The 21,531-nt window shown below is 41.1% G+C and overlaps 1 protein-coding gene across 1 annotated transcript in view; it reads right to left on the reverse strand.

Moving 5' to 3' along the window:
* The window catches only part of DNAH9 (dynein axonemal heavy chain 9), a 213,083-nt gene that overhangs the window by 55,761 nt on the left and 135,791 nt on the right, over positions 1-21,531 (reverse strand). The window contains exons 45-52 of the mRNA XM_063120447.1: positions 19,444-19,632; positions 15,706-15,941; positions 13,243-13,365; positions 11,918-12,122; positions 8,328-8,492; positions 7,056-7,196; positions 2,741-2,911; positions 2,455-2,577 (exon numbers count right to left, since the gene is read on the reverse strand). Of these exons, the coding sequence (XP_062976517.1) occupies positions 2,455-2,577; positions 2,741-2,911; positions 7,056-7,196; positions 8,328-8,492; positions 11,918-12,122; positions 13,243-13,365; positions 15,706-15,941; positions 19,444-19,632 (1,353 nt within the window). The remainder of the gene's footprint in view (positions 1-2,454; positions 2,578-2,740; positions 2,912-7,055; positions 7,197-8,327; positions 8,493-11,917; positions 12,123-13,242; positions 13,366-15,705; positions 15,942-19,443; positions 19,633-21,531) is intronic.

Raw genomic sequence — 21,531 nt, forward strand, 5'->3', positions numbered from 1 at the left:
TTTTCTGTCGGGAGGGGTTATCCCCAAGAGCAGTAGTTTCATTTCCGTCATTAAGATTCATTCCCTGGTTAAGTTTCATTTCTCTAGTTAAGTTGCATTTCTTCAAAGTAGGAATAGTTCTTTCTGTTTTGGGAAAAGAGGGTATAAAAGAGTGAGAGAGACAGCCATAAAAGAGCCAGGAAAGGATGAGAGAACGAAGAAGGAGCAGAAAGAAGCAGCTTGAAGGAGTTTAGATGCAGCTTAGGGTAAAAGAACTTGTGTATTTGCAACTTTTATTTTCTTTTAATGCCTTTGTATCGTTCAGCTCTATTGACTAAATACTTTTTGTTGCAATTTGCTCATTTTAATAAATTAGTAAACTATTGTGTTAAACCTCAAGTGTCTGGTGTGCCACTTACCCAATGTTGGCAGCTTAAACTACACGTTACTTTGAAGGGGAAGGTAAAAGAAGGAAGGTGGGACTCTTAAGGAAGCAGAGAACTCTATAGGGAGTTGCTCAGTGGGAACATGACACGGAAGGAACCCTGACAAGAACATTCCCCTGCAGAATTTTGATAGTTTGTGCTAAACTTCCCAAAGGCAAGGTATGCTCAGCTAAAGGCATGTTCAGCCTTAATTGCTTCATAACAGAAACTTGTTTAGCTTGGATTTTCAGGCTACTTTTGATTTTTGTGATTCTCCTTTCAGTTTTGCCCCTATATTTCAGGACTCTTCAAAGAGTCCTGAAATAAACTTCTTCCTCGTCTCTCCTGACTGCAAGACAGTAGGACGAGGTCATATGCAAATAACACACATTCAACTCGTAAGTCATTTAGACAGAGCAATGGATTTTATTACTATTCCAAAGGGGTCAGGACATCACTGATGTAGTTTGAAGGAAGGCAGTCTGAGGGTGCTTCCCTATTTTACACCTCTCTGTTGTTTGATTGCCTTTGTTTCCGATCCATATCTTGTATTTGATGGACTGGAACACAGATATGATGAGAGTGTATATTTTTTCACCAATTCCATTTTGTAACAATTTAAGGCTCAACCCCAAGTTGTCAGATAGAGTCAAACACTTTCCTGAAGTTGATGAAGCAAGAAAATATCCCCTTCCCCTCTTTTTTTAAAGGCATGTCTGGAGTCTGTATTGTAAAGATGATCAGTTGCTCTTTTTCCACAGAGAAGACCACTTTGGCGTTTCTGGATCTTTTTTGTGCTTCATTAGGCTCTGCATTATCCTTTTGTAAAGGACACTGCAAAACAGTTTGCTGAGATTGCTGTTAAAGTGGATATTTCTACAAGTCGGGAGGGGGGGCGTTCAGCTTTATGGTTATAATGTAAAAGGTTATTTGTTGATCTAACTACATATCCGCAAAATGTCCCACTTTGAGGGTGATGTTCTGAATTTTCATAAAGCTTCAATACTGTATTTCAACACTGTTACTGTTTAAGTACATTTCTTGGATTTTAGTTTTCATAGAATCATAGAACTGGAGAGCACCTTGTCAGTCATAAAGTCCAACCCTCTGCTTGATGCAGGAATTCCAGAGATATTGTTATCTATTTTGTAGGTGCCCCTATAATAGGTTTTGGGGGGAAACAGACTAAAGAGGCTACTTATGCAAGGTTGCACACAGTTCCCCTTTTGGGAGAAAGTGGAGGGCAAGTAAGAGCTGGATGGTTCCACCTACTCTTTGAGCGTCTTTAAATGAACAAATCTATAATATGTTTCGGGAAAGCATTATCCGCATCCTCTTCTTGGTTTTGTGATTTGTGACTCTAACCAGAATATAGTTTTATTTATTTCTTCACGCATTTAGATACAAATGCTCTTCACAGGGCTACCATGTTCACTCTTTTGAATTTCTTTAACCCTCACATAACCCATAGTCTCCAAGTTTGGACAACACAACAAGCCGTGGTTGAGACATGAATATTCAGGATGGCACCCACAGGTCGTCGTGGCTTTTATAAGCTATGGCATATATAAAAATCATGCAAACCCAATCATTGGAAGTGAGGGAGGAAAGGGAAAGGTAGGGAAAGAAGCAGAAGAAGAGGCCCACATTACACCACTGTGTAAATTCATGCTTCACAAGGTAGAATAGAACTAGGAAAATGAGTAAATCCCCTGAAAGATTCTTAATTAAAGTATGTTGGTAGGATGTCATGAGAGCAACAAAAAACACAAAAGCACTAAGAGAGAGCAATTCTCAAGGATAAACTAGAGTTGTATATCGCAATACTTTTAACTAACTCTATTCCTGGTTTCTAAGGAACATTTTTTTCTGAATTTTGATGGAAGAATTTATCATAAAACTGGAAAATATTAGCCCTAGCAGCTGGGGTCTGGGAAGGGCCTAAATAACTGGAAATACTTTACCAGATGGATGAATAAGCTATATTTCATACTAGGTATAATCCACTGCTTATACCTCTAATAGGTTTATTTGGAGTTAAATCACCTACCTTGATGCCACCCCATGACTGATTTGACAAAAAGTCTACTGGACTGGTGACTCCTGGTTGGGCAGGATATCGTAGCAGAAAGTCTAGTTCTACGGCATTGATTTCTTTATTCATCAGAAGTATCTGCAACAACAAAACCAGATGGTATTGCATGAGGCTGTGAGGATTTTTGAAAGACTGCAGAGAAGGCAAAAAGTAATATTTCTAACAGGATCCTCTCCCAAGGAAGAACAAGACATATTACACAGGAGCTAACAAGGGTGCTGCTAGGGAGAGAGCTATTTACCTGGATTGTGACTTGGGCTGTGTAAGTCAGTTTGTCACATTCAAACAGCCCCCGTGTTGTATACTGGAACACAGAGGAGGTGATGCTATCAATGAGGTTGGTTACTCTCTCTTTCAGGTTTTCATCTGGAGAAGCTCTTGCCACAGCTTTCTGAAAGACGACACTGAATGCCTGTGTGAGGTGAGAAAGTGAGAGGTGAGTTGGAGACTTTGCCATAGGTCTCAGAACACTCCTGGCTTTAATAATATTATGCTGACTCCATCCAACTTTGGAAATTATTGTCAACCAGCTTATTGATATAACGTGTCCTTCTGGTATCCATTAATGCCACTGAAAAAGTTGGCATATGGCACCAGCAAGCATGCAACTAGATTAGTGGCATGCAATTATCTGGGACACTTGCAGGTCTCACAAGGCTTTGGTCAGAATCTGATAATTCCAACTTTCAGTTTTTAAGGGCACAATCCGATGCATGTTTAGACAGAACAATGTCCTACAGCTCCCAGCATTCCCCAGTCAGTGCTGGCTGGGGAATGCTGGGAGATGTAGGACTTTTTCTATCTAAACGTGCTTCGAATTGCATCCTAAATGTAGAAATGAGAGGTTTAAGGATGTGTCACAGTAGTCTGCGGGCTACACAGGAATTAAGGGAGGCAAAGTTACACAGGACCAGGGCAGTTTCCTCTTGCTTGGCCTGCTACCATTGCAAGGGGCAGCAATTGTGCCTCATGGAAGACAGAGCTGCCGCTGCAGTGGAAGATAAGAACTAAAGAAAGGTCTCCTGCCACACTATGGGAGCTGGCCCAGAGCAACCATCCTTTCTTCTTTCACTTCATGGCCAATTTGGCTCATTAGTTCAAAGTAGTGCTGAGCTAAAAGTTCTGAATAGAAGTTTTCCACCAGAAGTAGGGGTGGGGGATGAACAGTTTTTGCAAGTGGCTGTTCCTATTGACAGAATTTCACCTCCTTATTATAGTGTTAGGGTGATGGAAGAAGCTGCACCATGTTTTGTTTTGTTTTTTCTCTTCTATGCAATTCTTAAAGTCATTTTAGCACTCTCAGAGTAAGGAATCCTTGAAGCTCCAAAGTTTTCTTGCCTGTCCATTCTTTTCCTGCCAATAAATCACAGTCCCTACTACCACTGGGCCCTATTTTAGTTTTGTGCTAGCCCTGTTTTCTTCTTGCTAGACACCCACATGGTTTCATCAGGTCAACTGCCTGTGCTCTCTCACTTTTTTAAGCCACTTTGACTCTGTCAACCTCTCTGTCTACTGAGCACTCTTACCTTCCTCTTTTTCCAGCTTCATAAAGTGCTCCATCAGATGAGTGTTTTATTGCACACTCGTTGCTAAGCACTCACAAATTTTTACGGGTCCCTCTCACAATGTTGTCTGCCTCCCACCCCTTCTAGCCTTCTTCATGTGCCAAAATAACACCTAGCAAGTCTGACTTACTTTTAAAGACGGAAGTTGCCGCTACAACCTGCTGTGCAAAGGAGAAGCAGCGGGATCAAAATGGGCCACTGAATGGGCCACCCGCAAGTTGTTTACGTCCTCTTTCAAAAGAGGAAGTAATGAGGGACAAATGCATGGGCAGAGAAGCAACGGTAAGCAATCACAATTTTCCCCTCTGTGAGGATGCTCAAAGCCTCTCTTGTCCTTTCACCAATTTTCTGGCTCTCATGGTTTTACTCTTATAGTTTTTGAAAGCTTAAGGGATGACCTAAATTACATTTGAGCATAACGACTTCATAATCATAATATTGCAGACCTATTGCAACACATCTGCTAACTGTAAATTAATATGTTTCTGGAAGAAAATATGCACACTATGCCTAAGACATGCAATATCTGCAATTCTTTTAGAGTTCACAGAACAGACTGCTTGGCCCAAGCCAGATAAGGCCAACCATAGAGAGGCACCAAAAGTAGCCACAAAACAACAAAAGTGAAACAGGATCATACAGGTGCCAGTATATTTTGTGCCAACTTGCACAACTTGTGAATAAGTTGTGAATAAGTGATAAGGAATTTTGTTTAGTGCAGAGAACATGATGAAGCAAATATTTTCTGAAATACTGGGCAAGTTGGCAGAAAATAAACTGGCATTTTTGTGATCTTGTATCACTTTTGTTGGATTTTCTCAAGCCAGCTAAGGCAAGCAAATGAACATATAATGTCTTTTGCAAGGTTTATGTAGACACACAAAATATATCCATTTTCCCCAACAGAACTGGCTCTTCCAAAATTGATGATCTGAAGGACCCTGGATCCCATGGGGAAAATGCATATTTCATTATAGCTCCTCTAGAGGCAACTCAAAAGGTAATCTCCAATAAAAGAAAAAATGTTTCCATATTTACTGCAACCAAACCAATGGGCACATGCTATCTGTAAGAATTAAATTTTTCATATAAGGTCCCCTTGAGGGCCTTCTTTCTCAAATTGTGATGATCAGAAACAGAAAGACAAATAGATCTGATCAAAATAAGAAACACACTCAAAAGCCATCATAAAGGGGGAAAATAAAATAGAAACGTTATTGGGTGAGGGGTGGCCAGAGTTTGATTAAAAGTTCTAAAAACTGGTTAAATGCCAGCCAGTAAACACAACTGGCCCTTGGGAAATTGTTGTTTATTAGGATTGAGAGTCTCAGCAAAAATATAAACTATTACTAGTTTATAGCAGTATTATGTCTAGACATGCAATATTACTAAATTACTCATAGAACAGGCTTTTCTATAAATGTTCTTTAGAGCTTGCTCTAACTTGAGTTACTGCAAATTGTAAAGACCCATTTAAATCTCTTGTGGGGGATTAATGCAATAAATTTTGAAACTGGTGTTTCACCAATCTTCTGTAAAGTGGTCCTTATCTTTGATCCAGCAGATTTCTATAAGAAGTTTAAAATCTTCTAAATCAATTGATTCAAAGCAATTTCTTATTTAAGTTGTCATATCCTGAAGGTTGTAAAAACACAAGGAAAAAGAATAAATAAATGCCAAGATCCTTTCCGTCATATTTTTTTTCCAAATGTATAAAAGGTAATTCTGGACCATTCAACCAATCCAGAACTTTCTTTTGGCATGATCCACGTGAGTCAAGAATTTGAGGCCAGGTTACCTAGGTCCCTCTCCAGTGCTCCTTACATAATTGGAAAAGCTGCATAGGGAGAGTGCCCTTCAGGGTCTACACAAGGCAAAACATCTTTGAGGAAGCAAAGAGGGGAAATTGTTTGAAAGTCTATATCCTGCCTATATATACCTGGATATACTCAAAGTGACAGTCAAAGTTAAGGACACGCCAACAAAATGAGCTAAAGAATACAAATGGAAAAATATAGCAAAAAAGCAATTAAATGGCAACCCTAAAACCTACCAGCAAACAATAGTAACACATCGGGCCTGATCAGATAACACACTAAACCATTATTAGATCGCTAACCCTTTTGCAGCAAATGGTTAGTGAGCATGTTTACACCATGGTTATGCAGCCACCATGGTTAGGAATGGTTCACATGACACACCAAACCATAATGTTTTGCTCAAAATGCTGAACCACCGTGGCTTAGCATGTCTGCACAAAGTCATTATCTGAACGCAATAGCTAAAATTAATACCCATCAGAATAAAGCAGCTTTAACTACACATTTAAAATGGGCAAGGGAGGAACTGTACAAAGCTGACTTAGAAGGCTATTAGATCATTTAGGCGCCACAAACAAAATGGCCCTCTCTCTTGTCTGAGCTGTTTGAAGTGGTGTTTGTAAAATTAAGTCACTCCATTATTCCCAAAGAGAATCACATCTGGTACACAGAGTTATTGATCCTATCTGTTACCCCAGCTCTCCTATCCAGTTCCACATACAAACACCAGCTTGACTGCTGTTGGCAGGAGGATAATGAGAAGGGTCTTAAAAACCAACAATTTTGAGCAGGTTTGTATGGGAGGCAGCAATTCCTGAGAGATGCTGGTTCAGGAAGTTTAAGGTTTTAAAGACCAAATGCTAATGCTTAAAAAGCAAGGAGAAAATACAGTTGCCTAGAGAAATCCAGTGAATGCTACAATTTGATTCGTGAGAACAATGGGTATTTTCCTTAAAATGTGCTAGGATTTAGCACAATTTTATTATTTATTAATTATATTTCTATGCCGCCCAATAGCTGAAGCTCTCTGGGTATTTTACAAAAGATTAAAACGTTAAACATTAAAAAATCAACATACAAAATTTAAAAACATAAAAACAGACCGCATACAAAGACAATTTTAAATTGCCCAGGGAGTTTGAGAGAACCCTAAAATGCATAAATGCTGTACCTTTAGGGAAAACTGGTACATGGGATGGATGGTATTTAGGTCATTCATGATGAAGTACAACAGGGAAGCACGGGCCGCTGCAGGACGGTAGTGCTCCCTTGCCTCATTAATCTTGGTTTCTGTCACCTTGGACTCCTGGACCTGGAGGAAAGTACAGGGAAAACATGAAGATGCAAGACAGCCATGTTTGTTCATGCAAATTTTGTTAGCTTATATATAGATGGCATGACCTCAGCTGATTGGTTTAGACACCGTCTGTGCTATGTATCAAGCGTGCCTTTTCTCCTGCTTGTATTTAAGAACGCAAATAATGCATTGGTAAGTGACAAGGAAAGACATTTAAATGTCACGTCACCTGCACCTATTGGGTGGTATAAAAATGCAATAAATAAATAAATAAATAATCCCGGTCATCAAGAAACTGACTTCCATCAGGTTCTTTTTCTGCCCTTTGCAAGGCTCTTAGAAACAAACACCTGTATTCTCCTTCCCGTATTCAACTTTCACACATCTTAAAACAGAGATGTGTGCCTGGCTTTCTTGCAAATATATGTGGCAAGGGAGTTCCAGAAGAAGATGTATGTGAACTTGGGCACCAGACCCTACAGTATGTATTTTGCAGAGATTCTCCTGGATGAATAGTCTGGGAATTTCTATACAGAAACACAACTTGGCAGCATGTGCTCCCACGGCTGCATAAAGCTCCTTATATGTGAAAGATGCAGCCAATGTTTGCAAAGCCAATGATCTATGGCTATTAAAATAGATGGTTTTCAAAGCCAAATTCTCACCCAGGGCAGCAGCATCAATGCCAAACTGCTGGATTCCTGCCCATGTCATCTGGACCACAAAAACTTCACTGGATCCTGTCATGCAGTCTCTGCTAAAATCCCAGTTTAATTGAGTAAATGTAATGCATGTTGAAATAACTGAAGTTAAATAAAAAGCCTTGGTATTAAAGTGGAATGGTTTAAAGCATCTTGTTATAGTGCTAAAGTTTTATGGTCTTTAAATCCAGTGCTGCTATTTGTACTTTGCTTTAAATCGCCCATTTAATGCACATGCAGTCTGAAGAAATAAGCTTCCTAGATCTGCCCAGAATGGAAGAACATGGGGCTTTATAGTGATTTCTGCTCACCAAAGTGCCAAATAAGATGACCTGGGGTACATTTTTTAAAAATCAAATTCACACAGCATTTCTTATCGCAGATTTCATATGTGAAGGGAATCTGGTGTCTTCCCCCTCCTTAAGACCCAGTTTTGCGTTTTTACCTTTTCTTCAATTTCTGCAGCTGTGTGTTTAGTGACTTCCAGATTCTCCACCAGGGCTGTATCTCCCAGGAAGTTCCCTGAGGCAGAGGAGAGGCGGGACAGCAAGTTGTCCTCCAAAGTTTTCAACGTTATTTTGAACCCATTTTGCTGCTTTGTGAGATCAGACTGTAAAGAGTTGAGGTGCAGACCCCCCAAAATAAAATTCATCAACATTGCCTTCATTTTTACAGCAAACATCTCTAAACTACCACCTGGTAAATAGTCTTGCTTTAGCAGGTTGTAAAGCAGCAGCAAACTGCATCACACACGCACTAGAGATGGTTCTCTGGGAGTTAATTTGACCAAAGAGCATCGTTTCTTCTCTGGGTTTAATGATTTTTCTCCCAGATACTCCGCTCAATTTCCCCCCCCCCTCTTTGCCGAGTCAGGACATGTTTGGTGCATGTATAGATTTAATACATACATTTTGGAACCCTTTCCTCCCTGCCACCTAGTTTTAACAATATAAAAGAATGTATGGTAAGCTCAGTCTTTATCATCTCCTTCCTTGGTAATGTCAACTCTCTGAATTAAGAACAGCAAACCCCTGTCTTTTGTACTACTGAAACTTCTATGATACCTGACCTCTTGTTCAAGGGATCAAATCTTCTGTGGTTTTCAAACCATACAGAGAACTCTTCTCCACTGACCACACCAATTTGTCAGATAAAGAACCCCCGTGCACAGCAGAGGATTCTGGAAATGCACACCCACTTCATGTACTGTGCCAGCTGGGCCTAAAGGGGTTACTGTAGTGTCCTATAATACACCACACTTTCCCCTGCACATTGCAGGGGAAGATTACTAAATGGTGGGCAAGCAAACTTTCAAGGAGTCTTATCCGCATCTGCCATTTCTGATCTTTCCATCAAGGAAGCCCTGATAAACGTCCACACAACTCCATGCTTTCCCAGAACTCAATTTGAAAACAGCTGCCCTAGACAAATAATGTGCCCTTTTTTCTGCTTTTCTTTACAGAGAAACATCACAGACGGTACCCTCTTACATTTCACTCTTTAGAATGTTTTGGCCTCTCCTATATACCTATCTATATAGCTGCCATCTAAGACTTCATGCATATAATGAAATGGGCTCTGGTCCACTAAAGATTCTGACACAATAAAACTGTCTTGAAGGTGCCACAAGGTCTCCTCCTCCTTCCTGTCCTAGTATTTTAATACTAGAACCCTAAAGTAATCCCAGATTCAGGAAGCATCTGTGGTCCTTTTTCATTTAATAGAGATATATTAATTCCTCTTGATTTCTTCACTCTCCTAGGTTTGGGGAGAGACGCAAGTAAGCCCTAAGAGACAATGTGCACTCCAAACATGTAAATTATTAAATAAATACCCTTTTTCTCTCAACCCCAATATTCTTTCAACATTGGATTTATAGAATTGATTTTGCCTGCTTGCACAAAGTTCCTACTTTAAGGAAAATATTACAAGATCATATAATAGCCACTGGAGATTTCAGCTTTTTTTTTAGTATTACAGATTTATTTTAATTTTACAAGCTGTCTTTTAAAAATGATACACAATTTTATATCCTTGACAGATTTTCAGTGGACAAGCCATGAAGTTGCCATCATAAAATTTAGATGAAGTCTGAATATTAAACAACAAATAAGGTCACATGTTTTCAGCAAGAAACATTTCTCTGTGGTTTTCTGTCCAAAAAAAGCATTTAACTCTTTAGTTCCAAATCAGATTTTTTTGGGGCCATTATTTAGAAAGGTTTAAAATGACTGCTTTCTTATCACTGCATGGTATTCTAAAAAAGCTGATAGCCAGTTGCCTCAATACACTGTTTTACTCTGTACAGCACCATGTACATTGATGGTGCTATATAAATAAATAATAGTAATAATAATAATAATAATAATAATTCTGGTACTAGTTTTATCCAGCAGTTAATTCCATATGTGATCCATGGCCATTTGAGCACATGATTCACAACAATTAAAACAAATGGAATGTAGATTGTGCCTTGAAACTGGTCAACATCTTACAGCCAACACAAGAGGCTACCTGAAACAGCGACTCAACACAGTGGCTCTTGCATATATGGCTTGCCACTATTGTGTGGAAAATACGGATGTCATTTCCAGATGTTCTCTAGTGGTAGCTGCCTGTGGCATAGAAACTCCCCATACAAAGGAGGGAATCCATGAAACAAGTTGCTCTGGTTTACTGCAAGTGGCCTCTATGGCGTCCACCTCTTGACTGGCCCTTAGACAGAAGTAAAAAGCTACTATTTAGCACACACCCAAAGCCTCTTTGTGAAGACATCTCAGTCTGCTAACTATTCAGAGGATTGTTCCAATTTGTAATGCTTCATGCTCAGGCTGAGGGCCAATTAATGTGACCTCTTATAACAATCTGAGCATCCACTTTGTGTTTTTTGCGCATATTCTACTGAATCTCTCGGCGTTGTTACAACCTTAGCATTGGTTGAGCTGTTAATGAGGCCAGCTCAACATATGCAGTTGAGCCAACTCACACTTTCAACCCAGAAAAAATAATAATGGCATAAACTAGCCATAAACCATAAAATGCCTTCTCCCTCCAGAAGGGTAGACAAAGCATGTTAAGGGGTAACTAATCTGCATTACGCAATCTTGAGCATTTGCAATTGGCAGTGAAAGCTTTCCAAAAAGAGATCCGGGGTGGGTGGGGGAAACACCACCACCAAATATGCTCACACAGCAGGTGCCATGCTGCAGCCACCAAGCGTTCGAACTGCATCGGCAAATAAAATGAAATCCAGGGTAATCAGGACTTTCACTGCCAGGACTCTGGTGATGCTTTAGTTTTCACCCCAGGCTTTTCCACCATTAGCTCAGTTAACAGGATTGCATCCAATTGTGTCATTCTGCCAGTGGAAGGGATCTGCTGGCAGAATGGATTTCTCCCTCCCCTCTGCAGCCACCCATGCTTCACCCTAATCTGCTCTGGAAGATTGGGGGGCCCTCAGGAAATGATCTGGGGCATGCACAAGGGGGCTGGCTGCAGTGGGGAAGAGAGAATGAGGAAGCCCCATTCTGCGAGTGGAAGTCCCATTGTGCAGGCAGACTTCCACTCGTATAAGGGTTAGATCTAACCCATAAAATTAACAAAGCATGTCTGCCAGGAAACCCTGCTAACTCCATTGATGGTGAGCAAGGTTGAGCTTAGAGACATCTCTTTTTAAGCCAATGGATCTCCTTTCACCCTACAGGCAATTTATCACTTTGCGGCAGACACAAAAGCTTAAACATTTTATCTGAAGAAATGAGTTTTCAGGAAGGCTGATGTCTTTGATTTTGGTAGGGCTGTGAATCCATCCTGGGTTTTAGTCAGAACCAGACAGAGCTCTAAAGCAGCTATCTACAGTGCTGAACCTCTTAAGGGGCAGTTTCAGCACATTGGATAGCTCTTTTAGAGTTCTGGCTGGTTCTGACTGCAACCCAGGATGGAATCACCGCCCTGATGAAATCGGAGCCACCAACCTCCACAGGGAAGACTCAACGGGAAAGGATTTCACTCTGGCTTGGGAGTCTTGCCACTTACCTTTAGTTCTTCCAGGTCTGGCCTCTCCATACTGACAACCGCTGCCAGCAACTGGTCTTCCAGGCCATCCCGAGTCACCGTGAAGTTAATGAGGGTGCACTGTGCCTGCATTTCTGGCTGATAATGGGGGTTTGCTAGCTTCGTATGAAGAAGTAGGCGGAAACTGGGGTTAAACTCACATTCTTTATCTCCAATTTTAATGTACCTGAAAGAAATACAGGAGTCATCATTACCCCTTGTATTTCCCACAGGCCAACACTGACGCAATTCATTATAATGCTCTACTCGACTTCGATAAAAGGAAGCGTCAGATTACTATGGAACGACAGCAGTAAAGCAATGCTACATTACAACAGTGAATGGGATACAGTGGCATAGCGTAAGGCATACACTGTACATCTCATAATTGAAGAGCACAACTCTTTAAGGTGCAGGGCTTAATCTGTCAAGGCAGAACCCGGTCATGGGCTATTTTATATGTGGTGGTTGTAGGGCAATTATGTCCAGGGCTCCACATGGCTGTAGTAACATATATTAATGGCTAGTCACAAAGATTGGTGCCATCAATTAAAATATCTCCACATCAGCAGCAGGGGTTCCTAACAAGGGATGGCAAGTGGAAAGTGCAAGCTGGAAAGAATCAAAGAAAGGGAAGTTTGAGAGTACAACAGGAGAAGGGCAGCTGGATATCAGAATGAAGAAGTTGACAAATCAGTACATTTTCAATATACTAAAATAAAAAGATTTGTTTGGTGTTTTCTTCTATGACGTCCATGAGATTTTTCTATTTTGGGTTTATCTCTTCTAATTAAGACTAAAGGAAACCATATTTGGGTCTTCCACACATGATTAGTGTTGTTTATATTATTATATATGAATCGTCTTCCTAAAAAACACTCAAGGCATTTTACATAATTCCAAAATAAGTATTAAAATAGCACCTTAAAACAACAACTTACAATACAAAAATAATGGCAAATAGGAGCTGGGTTTTTTAAAGGTCCATACCAGACACCATTTAAAAAGTCTGCTGATACAAAAATGGTTTTTAAAAACTGCATAAAATTGGGCAATGATATACCATCCCCTTGGGGAGGCTATTCCATAACTTTGCTAAAATTACTGAGAAGGTCCTCCTAGCTACACGGTTTTGGTTACTGGATAAAGCGCTTGGAGCAGAGTTTCCCCCGAGGGCCTCAGGGTATGGGAAAGTTCACAAGAAATTAGGAAAATATGCACACTTGGAAGGATAGCAGCTCCCACCAGAAAACACACCAACTGGCTCATTTCTCCAGAGGGTGCTGACATCCAAGGAACCATCTCACCTTCCTTTTTTAATAGTCTCTCGACCAAGCAGTGGACCTAAGACTGGGTCAACGGATTCTTCCAAGTTCTCAATCAGAACAACTTCACCAGCAGCAAGGGCCTGCTCTATCATATCCAGATACCTAGGGAAGACAGAGTTGGCATGACACATGAAACAACAACCAGAAATGCTTATTATAGCAAGGAACTTGCGCTGTTGCAGAGAAAAACATAGAACCATAGAATAGTAGAATTGGAAAGGGCCTATAAGGCCATTGGCCTGGTTCAGATAACACACTAAACCATGCTGCTTAACCACAAAATGTTTAATGGACTGCATTAATGCATTCCGTTAACCATTTTGTGGTTAAGCAGCATGGTTTAGAGTGTTGTCTGAACGGGGCCATTGAGTCCAATCCCCTGCTCAGTGCAGGAATCCACCTTAAAGCATACCTGACAGATGGCTGTCCAGCTGGCCTGTAATGTGGGAGAGCCCATGACCTCCCTAAGGAATTGGTTCCATTGTCGTACTGCTCTAACAGTCAGGAAGAGTGGGGAAAAGATTGGGAAAAGCAATCCCAAAGGAAAACCAGGGACGGGAACATTATAAAAGCAGTGAGGTGGATGGAGAGGAGATAATGATTGTGGAAGACAAAGAAAATCCTGCCCAGTCCATGTATTTATGATTATGACTTCTTAAGGCTGGTAGCCCAGCAATAGGACAGCTCTTCACTACCTAAAAGCATGTTAAGAGCACCAAGTTTATCTGAATTCATGGGGTCCAGGGAATGGCCAGCAACACACATTTTTTGCCTATAAGTAAAGTACTTGGGGAAGCAGACATATCCCAAGTTCTTTCTTTGCAATGGTTTTCGAAGGACACTTTAACCTGTTATGTCTAGTATATCTCTGATGTAGCATATACACCTTAACACTTTTGTGCATTGCTCCTTTGTTACGCGTAGTCCTTTTTAGTGCTTGTCCTATAACTCTGGCCAGTAACAGAAGTACAAGATAATCATGAAAGCTTTTGTACTGCTTTCGTCGCCAGCTGAAGACCTTTTTATTCTCTCAGTATTTTAACACTTAATTTTAACTTAAATTTAAATTTTATTGTTCTAACTCTGTATTTTAATCTTATATCAATTTCTGCTGTGTGGTTTTATCCTGGTTGTGCTTTTTATACTGTATTTTGTAATTGTGCTTTTAACCTGTTGGTTGTTTTATTGTGGTTTTAATTTTTGTGAATCGCCCAGAGAGCTTCGGCTATTGGGCGGTATAAAAATGTAATAAATAAATAAATAAATAAATAAGCATGACACAAATAGTTTAGGCTTGTGTCGTTCTTAGGTCTCATAGGATTGAAATAAGTAACATCAATCAAATGTAAGCAAAAACCTGAGACGGAGTCTAAAGGATGCAGTTGTAGGGACATCATATATCACTATGAATTACACACAAAATATGCCCTACAAGTAAATATTCTCATGTAGGGAGACCAGATGAAAGGGAAAATAGAACTGCTGTACCTCTAATAGTTGTCTAGAGGTGGGAATTTCCACAGGTGCAGCTTTTCACATCTGCATGCAAAAGCTAAAATGACCAACATCCCCCTTTCTACACACTTATTAAAGATGCAAGAACTCTGTCTTCCTTTATATCTGATCAGCCTGTAAAAAGGCACTCCCCTTTTGTGGAGATGTCACTGTGGTGAAGAACTATAGCGCCTGTACTTTGCATACAGAAAATCCCAGGTTCAATCGCTTCTAACTCCAGGTCAAATCACCAGGTAGCAGATTATGGACTTCAGCATCCTCAAAACCTGTAAGAATTCTACTAAACTAGCTTTCTTCATTGACAGATAACAAAAGTGAAGTTAAAAACAATTTCCCATGTGAATTTTGCATGTCTCTCAATAGTTAAGAATTCATTAAGCAATTGTCTGAGCAGGGGGATATAGCAGCCCCATTTCATCCTCCCACCACTACCATAAAATAATTTCCTTTTGAGGACAGCCTGGAAGACCCATGTCCCATTGGAGGTCTAAATCTTGAAGGCCAACTATTAAAGATGAAGCAGTAGAATAGAGTCAAAATCCTCAGCATTAAAAACTGCAATGTGACATACAATGAGTTGGTACCCAGAGTTCAGCCAGCCCTCCTTCATTCTCCTCCTTCATTCTCATTCTCCTCCTCCTCCTCCTCTGTACACTCACAATTTCAGTGAGGTTTCTATGGCAACCATGCCAAGTTCTGCACAGCTCCTCCCCATTTAATCAGAAATCTCTATCATCTTGGTAATAAAAAAGGCAGGTTAATACACAGAAGTTCTACATAGCTGTCAAATTGGAGAGCTTTTCCTGCAAATGTAATTGGCTCCCACAATCTTTCAACTGAAGCAGGATATGCATCAAATCTGACACTACAATTGCCATGAGCCTCTGCTGTGTTTCATTGCAGCTTTGTATGGCCATGCCTGCTCACCCTTTCTGGCCAATCCGGGTCACTCGGAGATCTTCACCATACTTGGTTTTGATCCATTTGATGCCCTGGAGCTGGGGGTCAACCATGAGCGGCCAGCGTTCACAGTTCATGAGGATGGTGGCGTTTTCGGTGGACATGCGGTCAGCTGGCAGCCCTTCATTCTGCCAGGCTGCTACATCAGCATCATCCGTCAGCATCATCAGAGGGTCCAACGAGGGAGTGACAGGGATTGCAACCTGGAACCGTAAAAAGGCACATAATGTCAGACAACAGTAGGAACACGTGCAGCTGCCTTATACTGAATCAGGCCCTTGGTCTATCTAGCCCAGGACTGTCGACAGTCAGCAATGGCTCTCCAGGGTTCCAGGCAGGGATTTTTCTAGCCTTACCTGGAGATGCCAGGGATTGAACCTTGGACCTTCTGCATGCAAAGCAGGTGCTCTGCCACTGAGCTATGGGCCTTCCGTCTCCCAATAGAGGTGCAATACAGCAAATGCCTTTGTGTTCCTAGTATAGGCAAACTGAGTTTGTGCCGTCTTTTCTATTATTTAACAGCAAGTCAGTCTCTATGACCTGCAGTTGTTGGGTTTTTTTTAAAAAAAAAAGATAGTTTGAACCTAGAAGTTTTAAGCACAGAGACACAGCTCAAAACTGCTTTCACATTTCCTGCTGCATCACTGTGGTAGGAGCAGGAACAAAGGGGCGTATGGAATTCTTTTCACTTGCCCTCAAGTGAAAAGAAATTGCATGGCAAATACTTGCCCTTTAGCGCAGCATTCAAACCAGTCAGCATTTCCATCTGGCTCCTCATTACAGCATGGGTTCAAAAGGTATGATATCACACCCACACCCCCTTTGGACAGCTGCTCTCAAACTTTTCAGACCAGACCCATTTCTTCACAATGTCTCTGCCACTCACACATACATATATTCAATGTTTCTTTTTCATTAACTGAAATACATCACAGGATCATCTAATATTTTCAGGTATATATTTAATGTAATGTACCAATCTCAAAGTGAAAGGGGTGTTGCTGTTGTTTTAAAAAACTAAAACCAGTTAAAGATTAAAATATGAAAACGGTGAATTCTTTTATCTGCTCTCTGGTTCCTCAGGGTTGGGGACGCGTGTTAGTGCCATATTTTTCACGATACACATCTGTGAAGAAAAGCCCCAATTTTAGATATAAAAAAATCTTCTTTCATAACCCAGTTTCAGAAAGAGAAATCATCCTCTTCACAGCTTTATCAAAAAGCTGTGCCAACTGCCCTTTCTTCACTGTGTATATGTCCAACAAGAGCACAACTTTTTAGGCAGACTTCCCCAACCTGGTGTTGTCCAAATGTGTTGGACTGCAACTCCCATCACCCTCAGCCAGCTCACTACTAGCCATACTGGCTGGGGATGATGGGGACTGTAGTCCATGCATCTGGGAAGACTGTTTTAAGGGGTTCTTATCTGAGGGTACGTACAATATTCCAACCAGGTCAAGGCTTTGGCAGAGGGATAATCTTTTTGTGCCATGGTTTTTGCCCTCAAGGATCACTTGTGCACCTTCCTTTAGGAATGATATGAGATGCTGACCCTGTTCAGACAACACACTAAGCCACAGTGGTTAAGCATTTTGAGCTAAACATTATGGCTTAGCGTGCTGTGTCATGGCTTAGTGTGGCATGTGAACCATTCCTAACCATGGTGGCTACATAACCACAGTTTAAACACACTCACTAACCATTTGATGCAAAGGGGTTAGCGGCCTAACCACGGCTTAGTGTGTCATCTGAACAGGCCCACTAACAGCAGAAGGCATAAGGTTCCCAGCTACCTGAAGTGACAGACGTCTCAGTGCCACACCCAAATGGTTATATGCTTCAGGACAGGGGTGGACAACCTTTTTGCCCCTGAGGGAACATGTTTTCCCTGGGCTAACCAGCTGGGCAGGGAGCAGGGAGGCACGTGATTTAAAGGAAGGAGGATAGCATATGGGAAGGATTCTCTCTCCATTCTGCCCACCCCATCATAATGGTACTCCATGCAGCCCATCACACAGCTGTTTGGTGGTCAGACAGGGAACCATTATAATGGTGGGGGGCAGCACACGGGTACAGGCATCCCTGCGTGTCACCCTCCCAATCATCTTCCCATTCCAAACAGACTGCCATATAGCTGAGCAGTGGCAAAACATCTGATGGCTACGATGGCACCCATGTGGGCTGCACAGAACACCTATGCAAGTGCTTAAAAGGAATGAGCATCCCAAATGAAATCACAAGATTTTTTTTTTAAAAAAAGAACTTCTTGTCCCTCTGATATTGTGAACCACCCAGAGAGCTCCGGCTATTGGGCAGTATAGAAATGTAATAAATATTTTTTTAAAAAAAAAAAAATTGGAGCCAGTGGGTCAGAGAATCTGTAGGCTTGAATTTTTCATCTGGAATGCAAGGGAGATGAAAGTAAACAGGAAAAACGCTAAGCCATGCATGTTTAGACGGGGAAAAAAAGTTTTATCAGAGTCCGTGGGCTGAAAGGAATGAGCTCATCGGCTGGGTGCAAGCAGGCAATGTCCCCTCTCCTGCCTCAGTGTTTCATTATGCCCTTTTGTGTACAAAAACAAACCAGTGACACAGAAGCCTCAAAGAATGAGGCCTGGAGCAGGCTAAGCTGACAGCTTGACAGAACAGGATCAGATTGCACCTTGTACTTTTGCAGAATGTAATTAACACGTTCACATGTCGGCTGTTGTGCTGCAAGGCAGTGTTCACAATCCTAGCAAGATGCATCCTACACGCCAGGCCACCCTGGAGCCAGCTGAGCTCAGCCAGAAGGCTTGAGACTAGAATCACGAAGGGTGCGTCCGAGGTTTTCATTCAAGGCATGAGTCCTCATTGAAATGAGGGTAGGAATAATGAAACGATAGATCCATCGTTATCGAGATGTTGGTTTTTTGGAGATAGTGGGCCTGTTCAGATAACGTGTGAAGCCATGGTTAGGTCGCTAACCCTTTTGCAGCAAATAGTTAGTGAGTGTGTTTAAACCATGGTTTGTGGCCAGCATGGTTAGGAATGGTTCACACAACACAGTGGGCCTGTTCAGATGACACTTCAGGCTCTGCAGTTAGCGAAACTGTGGTTATCTGGGGTTAGTACTAACCACAAGCCGGGCTGTCGCACACAACACTTTAAGCCACAGTTAGAGCTGCTAACCCTGCTGCAGATGGTCCAATTGTGGTTAGTGATTGAGCAGGGTTTAGCAAAACGCATCACACAAGACACCTCAAACCCTGCTGCTTAACCAAAAGCCTTAACCAGCAGTTTAAGGTGTCTTCTGCACAGGCTCACTAAATCATGGTTCACATAACAAGCTAAGCCATGATGTTTAGCTCAAAACGCTTAACCACTGTGGCTTAGCATATTGTCTGAACAGGGTCTTTAAGGCATAACAATCATGGACAGAAGCCATTAAAAATGGGTGCTGAGGAAGAAACAAATACTCCAGCTCAAAATACCACGTGTAAAAAATGAAGACAACTAACTGTCCGTTCAAAGCTTTGGTTTTTGAAGAAGTGTTTCCCAAAGGCTATCATGGTCAGCAACTGGTGAGGCACTTTCAAAGGCCAGTCCTGGAGCTGTTTCTAACAGAACTATATGCTGACAATAGCTTCAAACTCATGGCAGAACAGAAGCTCATAGCATGAAACGGAGATGCATATGAGAATGTGACGGAGATTCTGTGCTCACTTTTAGCTGTCGCAAATATGGCTTCCACACACCGTCCATCAGATCCTGCCTGTATTTCTTGCTGAAATAACCCAGGTAGGAGACGAAGGCAGTTATCAGCAAGATGTCTCCACACAACGCACTCTCTTGCAGCTTGAAGTCTTTCACGGATTCAGCCCATCTCACATTTTCAGAGGCTAGGCCCCCAACCTAAAATGATCAGAGGGGGGTGGGGGAAACTTCATTGAGATCCTATACCCATATGTTCCAGCCATTTTGCAACAGATGTTTTGGGTCCCATCTACACATTACTCTCACTACAACACCACAATCCTTTATTAATTTATTCCCTACCTTCCACCAGAACAAATGCCACTCAGGGTGGCTACATAGAATCAAGTCCCATTTAGTTCAATGTTTCTTACTCCCAGGTCAGTGAGTGTAGAATTGTAGACCAAGACTCATGATAAGAATTCCTACACTGTGGGAATGGATGAGAAACAAAAACTAAACAACAAAAACTCTGAAAAATAAATTGTGCTTTTAGTGATTTTCATTCCTGAGAATATTGGCCTTTGGTAAGACAGTAGCAAAGAGCAACGTTTTCACGTCAGGGTTTTTTTTTTTTTTAATTGGGTCCTGGTAGTTTTTTAATTGTTTTTAACTTTTCAAAATGTCTTAATTTTTTGGATGTTAAAGTTTTATATTATGTTTTATCAAGTTCTGAGGTGCCTAGAGAACTTAGGCTATTAGATGGTACAGACACGTAATAAATTTAATTGTAATATAATGGGTTTCCTTATTCAGCCAAGACACTTGCTGGGGTGGGGGTGAGAATAGCTCATACTTCCAATGGATACTGTCTATATCTCCCTAAAGAGGCCTAGTTCACACAATTGATGTTGGAGATGAGTGATATGGCGAAGGAGCATAACCTATTTTCACTTTTGCACCTTTGTTTTGGAGAAGGAAGTTTTATGCCTGTATTTCACATTGGAGTTGAGTAAAGAAATAGGTGTCAGTAAAACTCAGTGTTAGAAACTGAGAAGTGCAGGTAAGGAAATGTTTAGCAGCAATTATTTCCTTTGCCCCCATTGGAAACAATACCACTTGTCTTTATCCCTGGCATTGATCATGGGCCTAGACTAGTTGAACCAGCATGCTTCTCATTCTGGGGCCCAGCCCTGGGATCCCAGCCTCCCTTCGGAAAGGAAAAACTCTGTTTTATATAGGCTCCATCATCATTGCAGGCTTTCAGGAAGGTCCTGAAAACATACTTATTTCTCTGACCTTCCCCTGATTATGAGCATCTCTACATAAAGGGGGAAAACTCACATCCTTACCAGGCTTTCTTCTTCTGGGGGTTTTCCACATTTGCTATGGGCCTCTTTAGATGGTGACCAATGGCAACCATGTGATTTGTAGTTGAACATTTTTCCTCTGGGCAATTCTCCATAATGTTCAATGAAACAGCACCATGTAGTGGCTGCATTATAGCACAACACCAATTTTACACACTGGGGATAATGACATGATAATTTTAAATAGTGCATTTATCTGTGATCTTTTTAAAAGTGAGATTACCAGGGGAAAGTGTGGAAGCTGTCCTGGAGGCTGATGGCATCATGTAAAAGACAACAAACTTCTGTGAGTGGCCAATTATGAGCAGACAATAAATCGCTCATGTAGAGGAGCTCTATGTTTTATCAAGCTGGGTTGCAGCTGCAATTGTATGTTGTTATTTTATCATATGCTGGTGTCTGTTGTTGGTTTTTTAAAAATATTTGCAGGTTTTTATTACTGCATCAGTTTTTATTATGTGAATTTTATTATTGTATGCCACCTTGGAAGAGCTCTTGCCATGAAAAGCAGCCAATAAATATTTTAAATAAAAATAAATAAAATACACTGCTGCTTAATCAAGAGTCTTACTCTACCACATCATATATTATTATTATTATTATTTTATATTTATAGTCAAAATGGTAATATCTGGTCATTACATTTTAAAAGTGTTGGAGCACATAAGTTGCATGTTGGTGGCTGACCTTTCTTCTCCCAACTCCACCTTTTCAGACATGAACCTTCTTAGAAAGAGACAGACATCCA

Source organism: Elgaria multicarinata, chromosome 3 (genome assembly GCF_023053635.1).
Source record: "Elgaria multicarinata webbii isolate HBS135686 ecotype San Diego chromosome 3, rElgMul1.1.pri, whole genome shotgun sequence".
Classification (NCBI taxonomy): domain Eukaryota; kingdom Metazoa; phylum Chordata; class Lepidosauria; order Squamata; family Anguidae; genus Elgaria; species Elgaria multicarinata.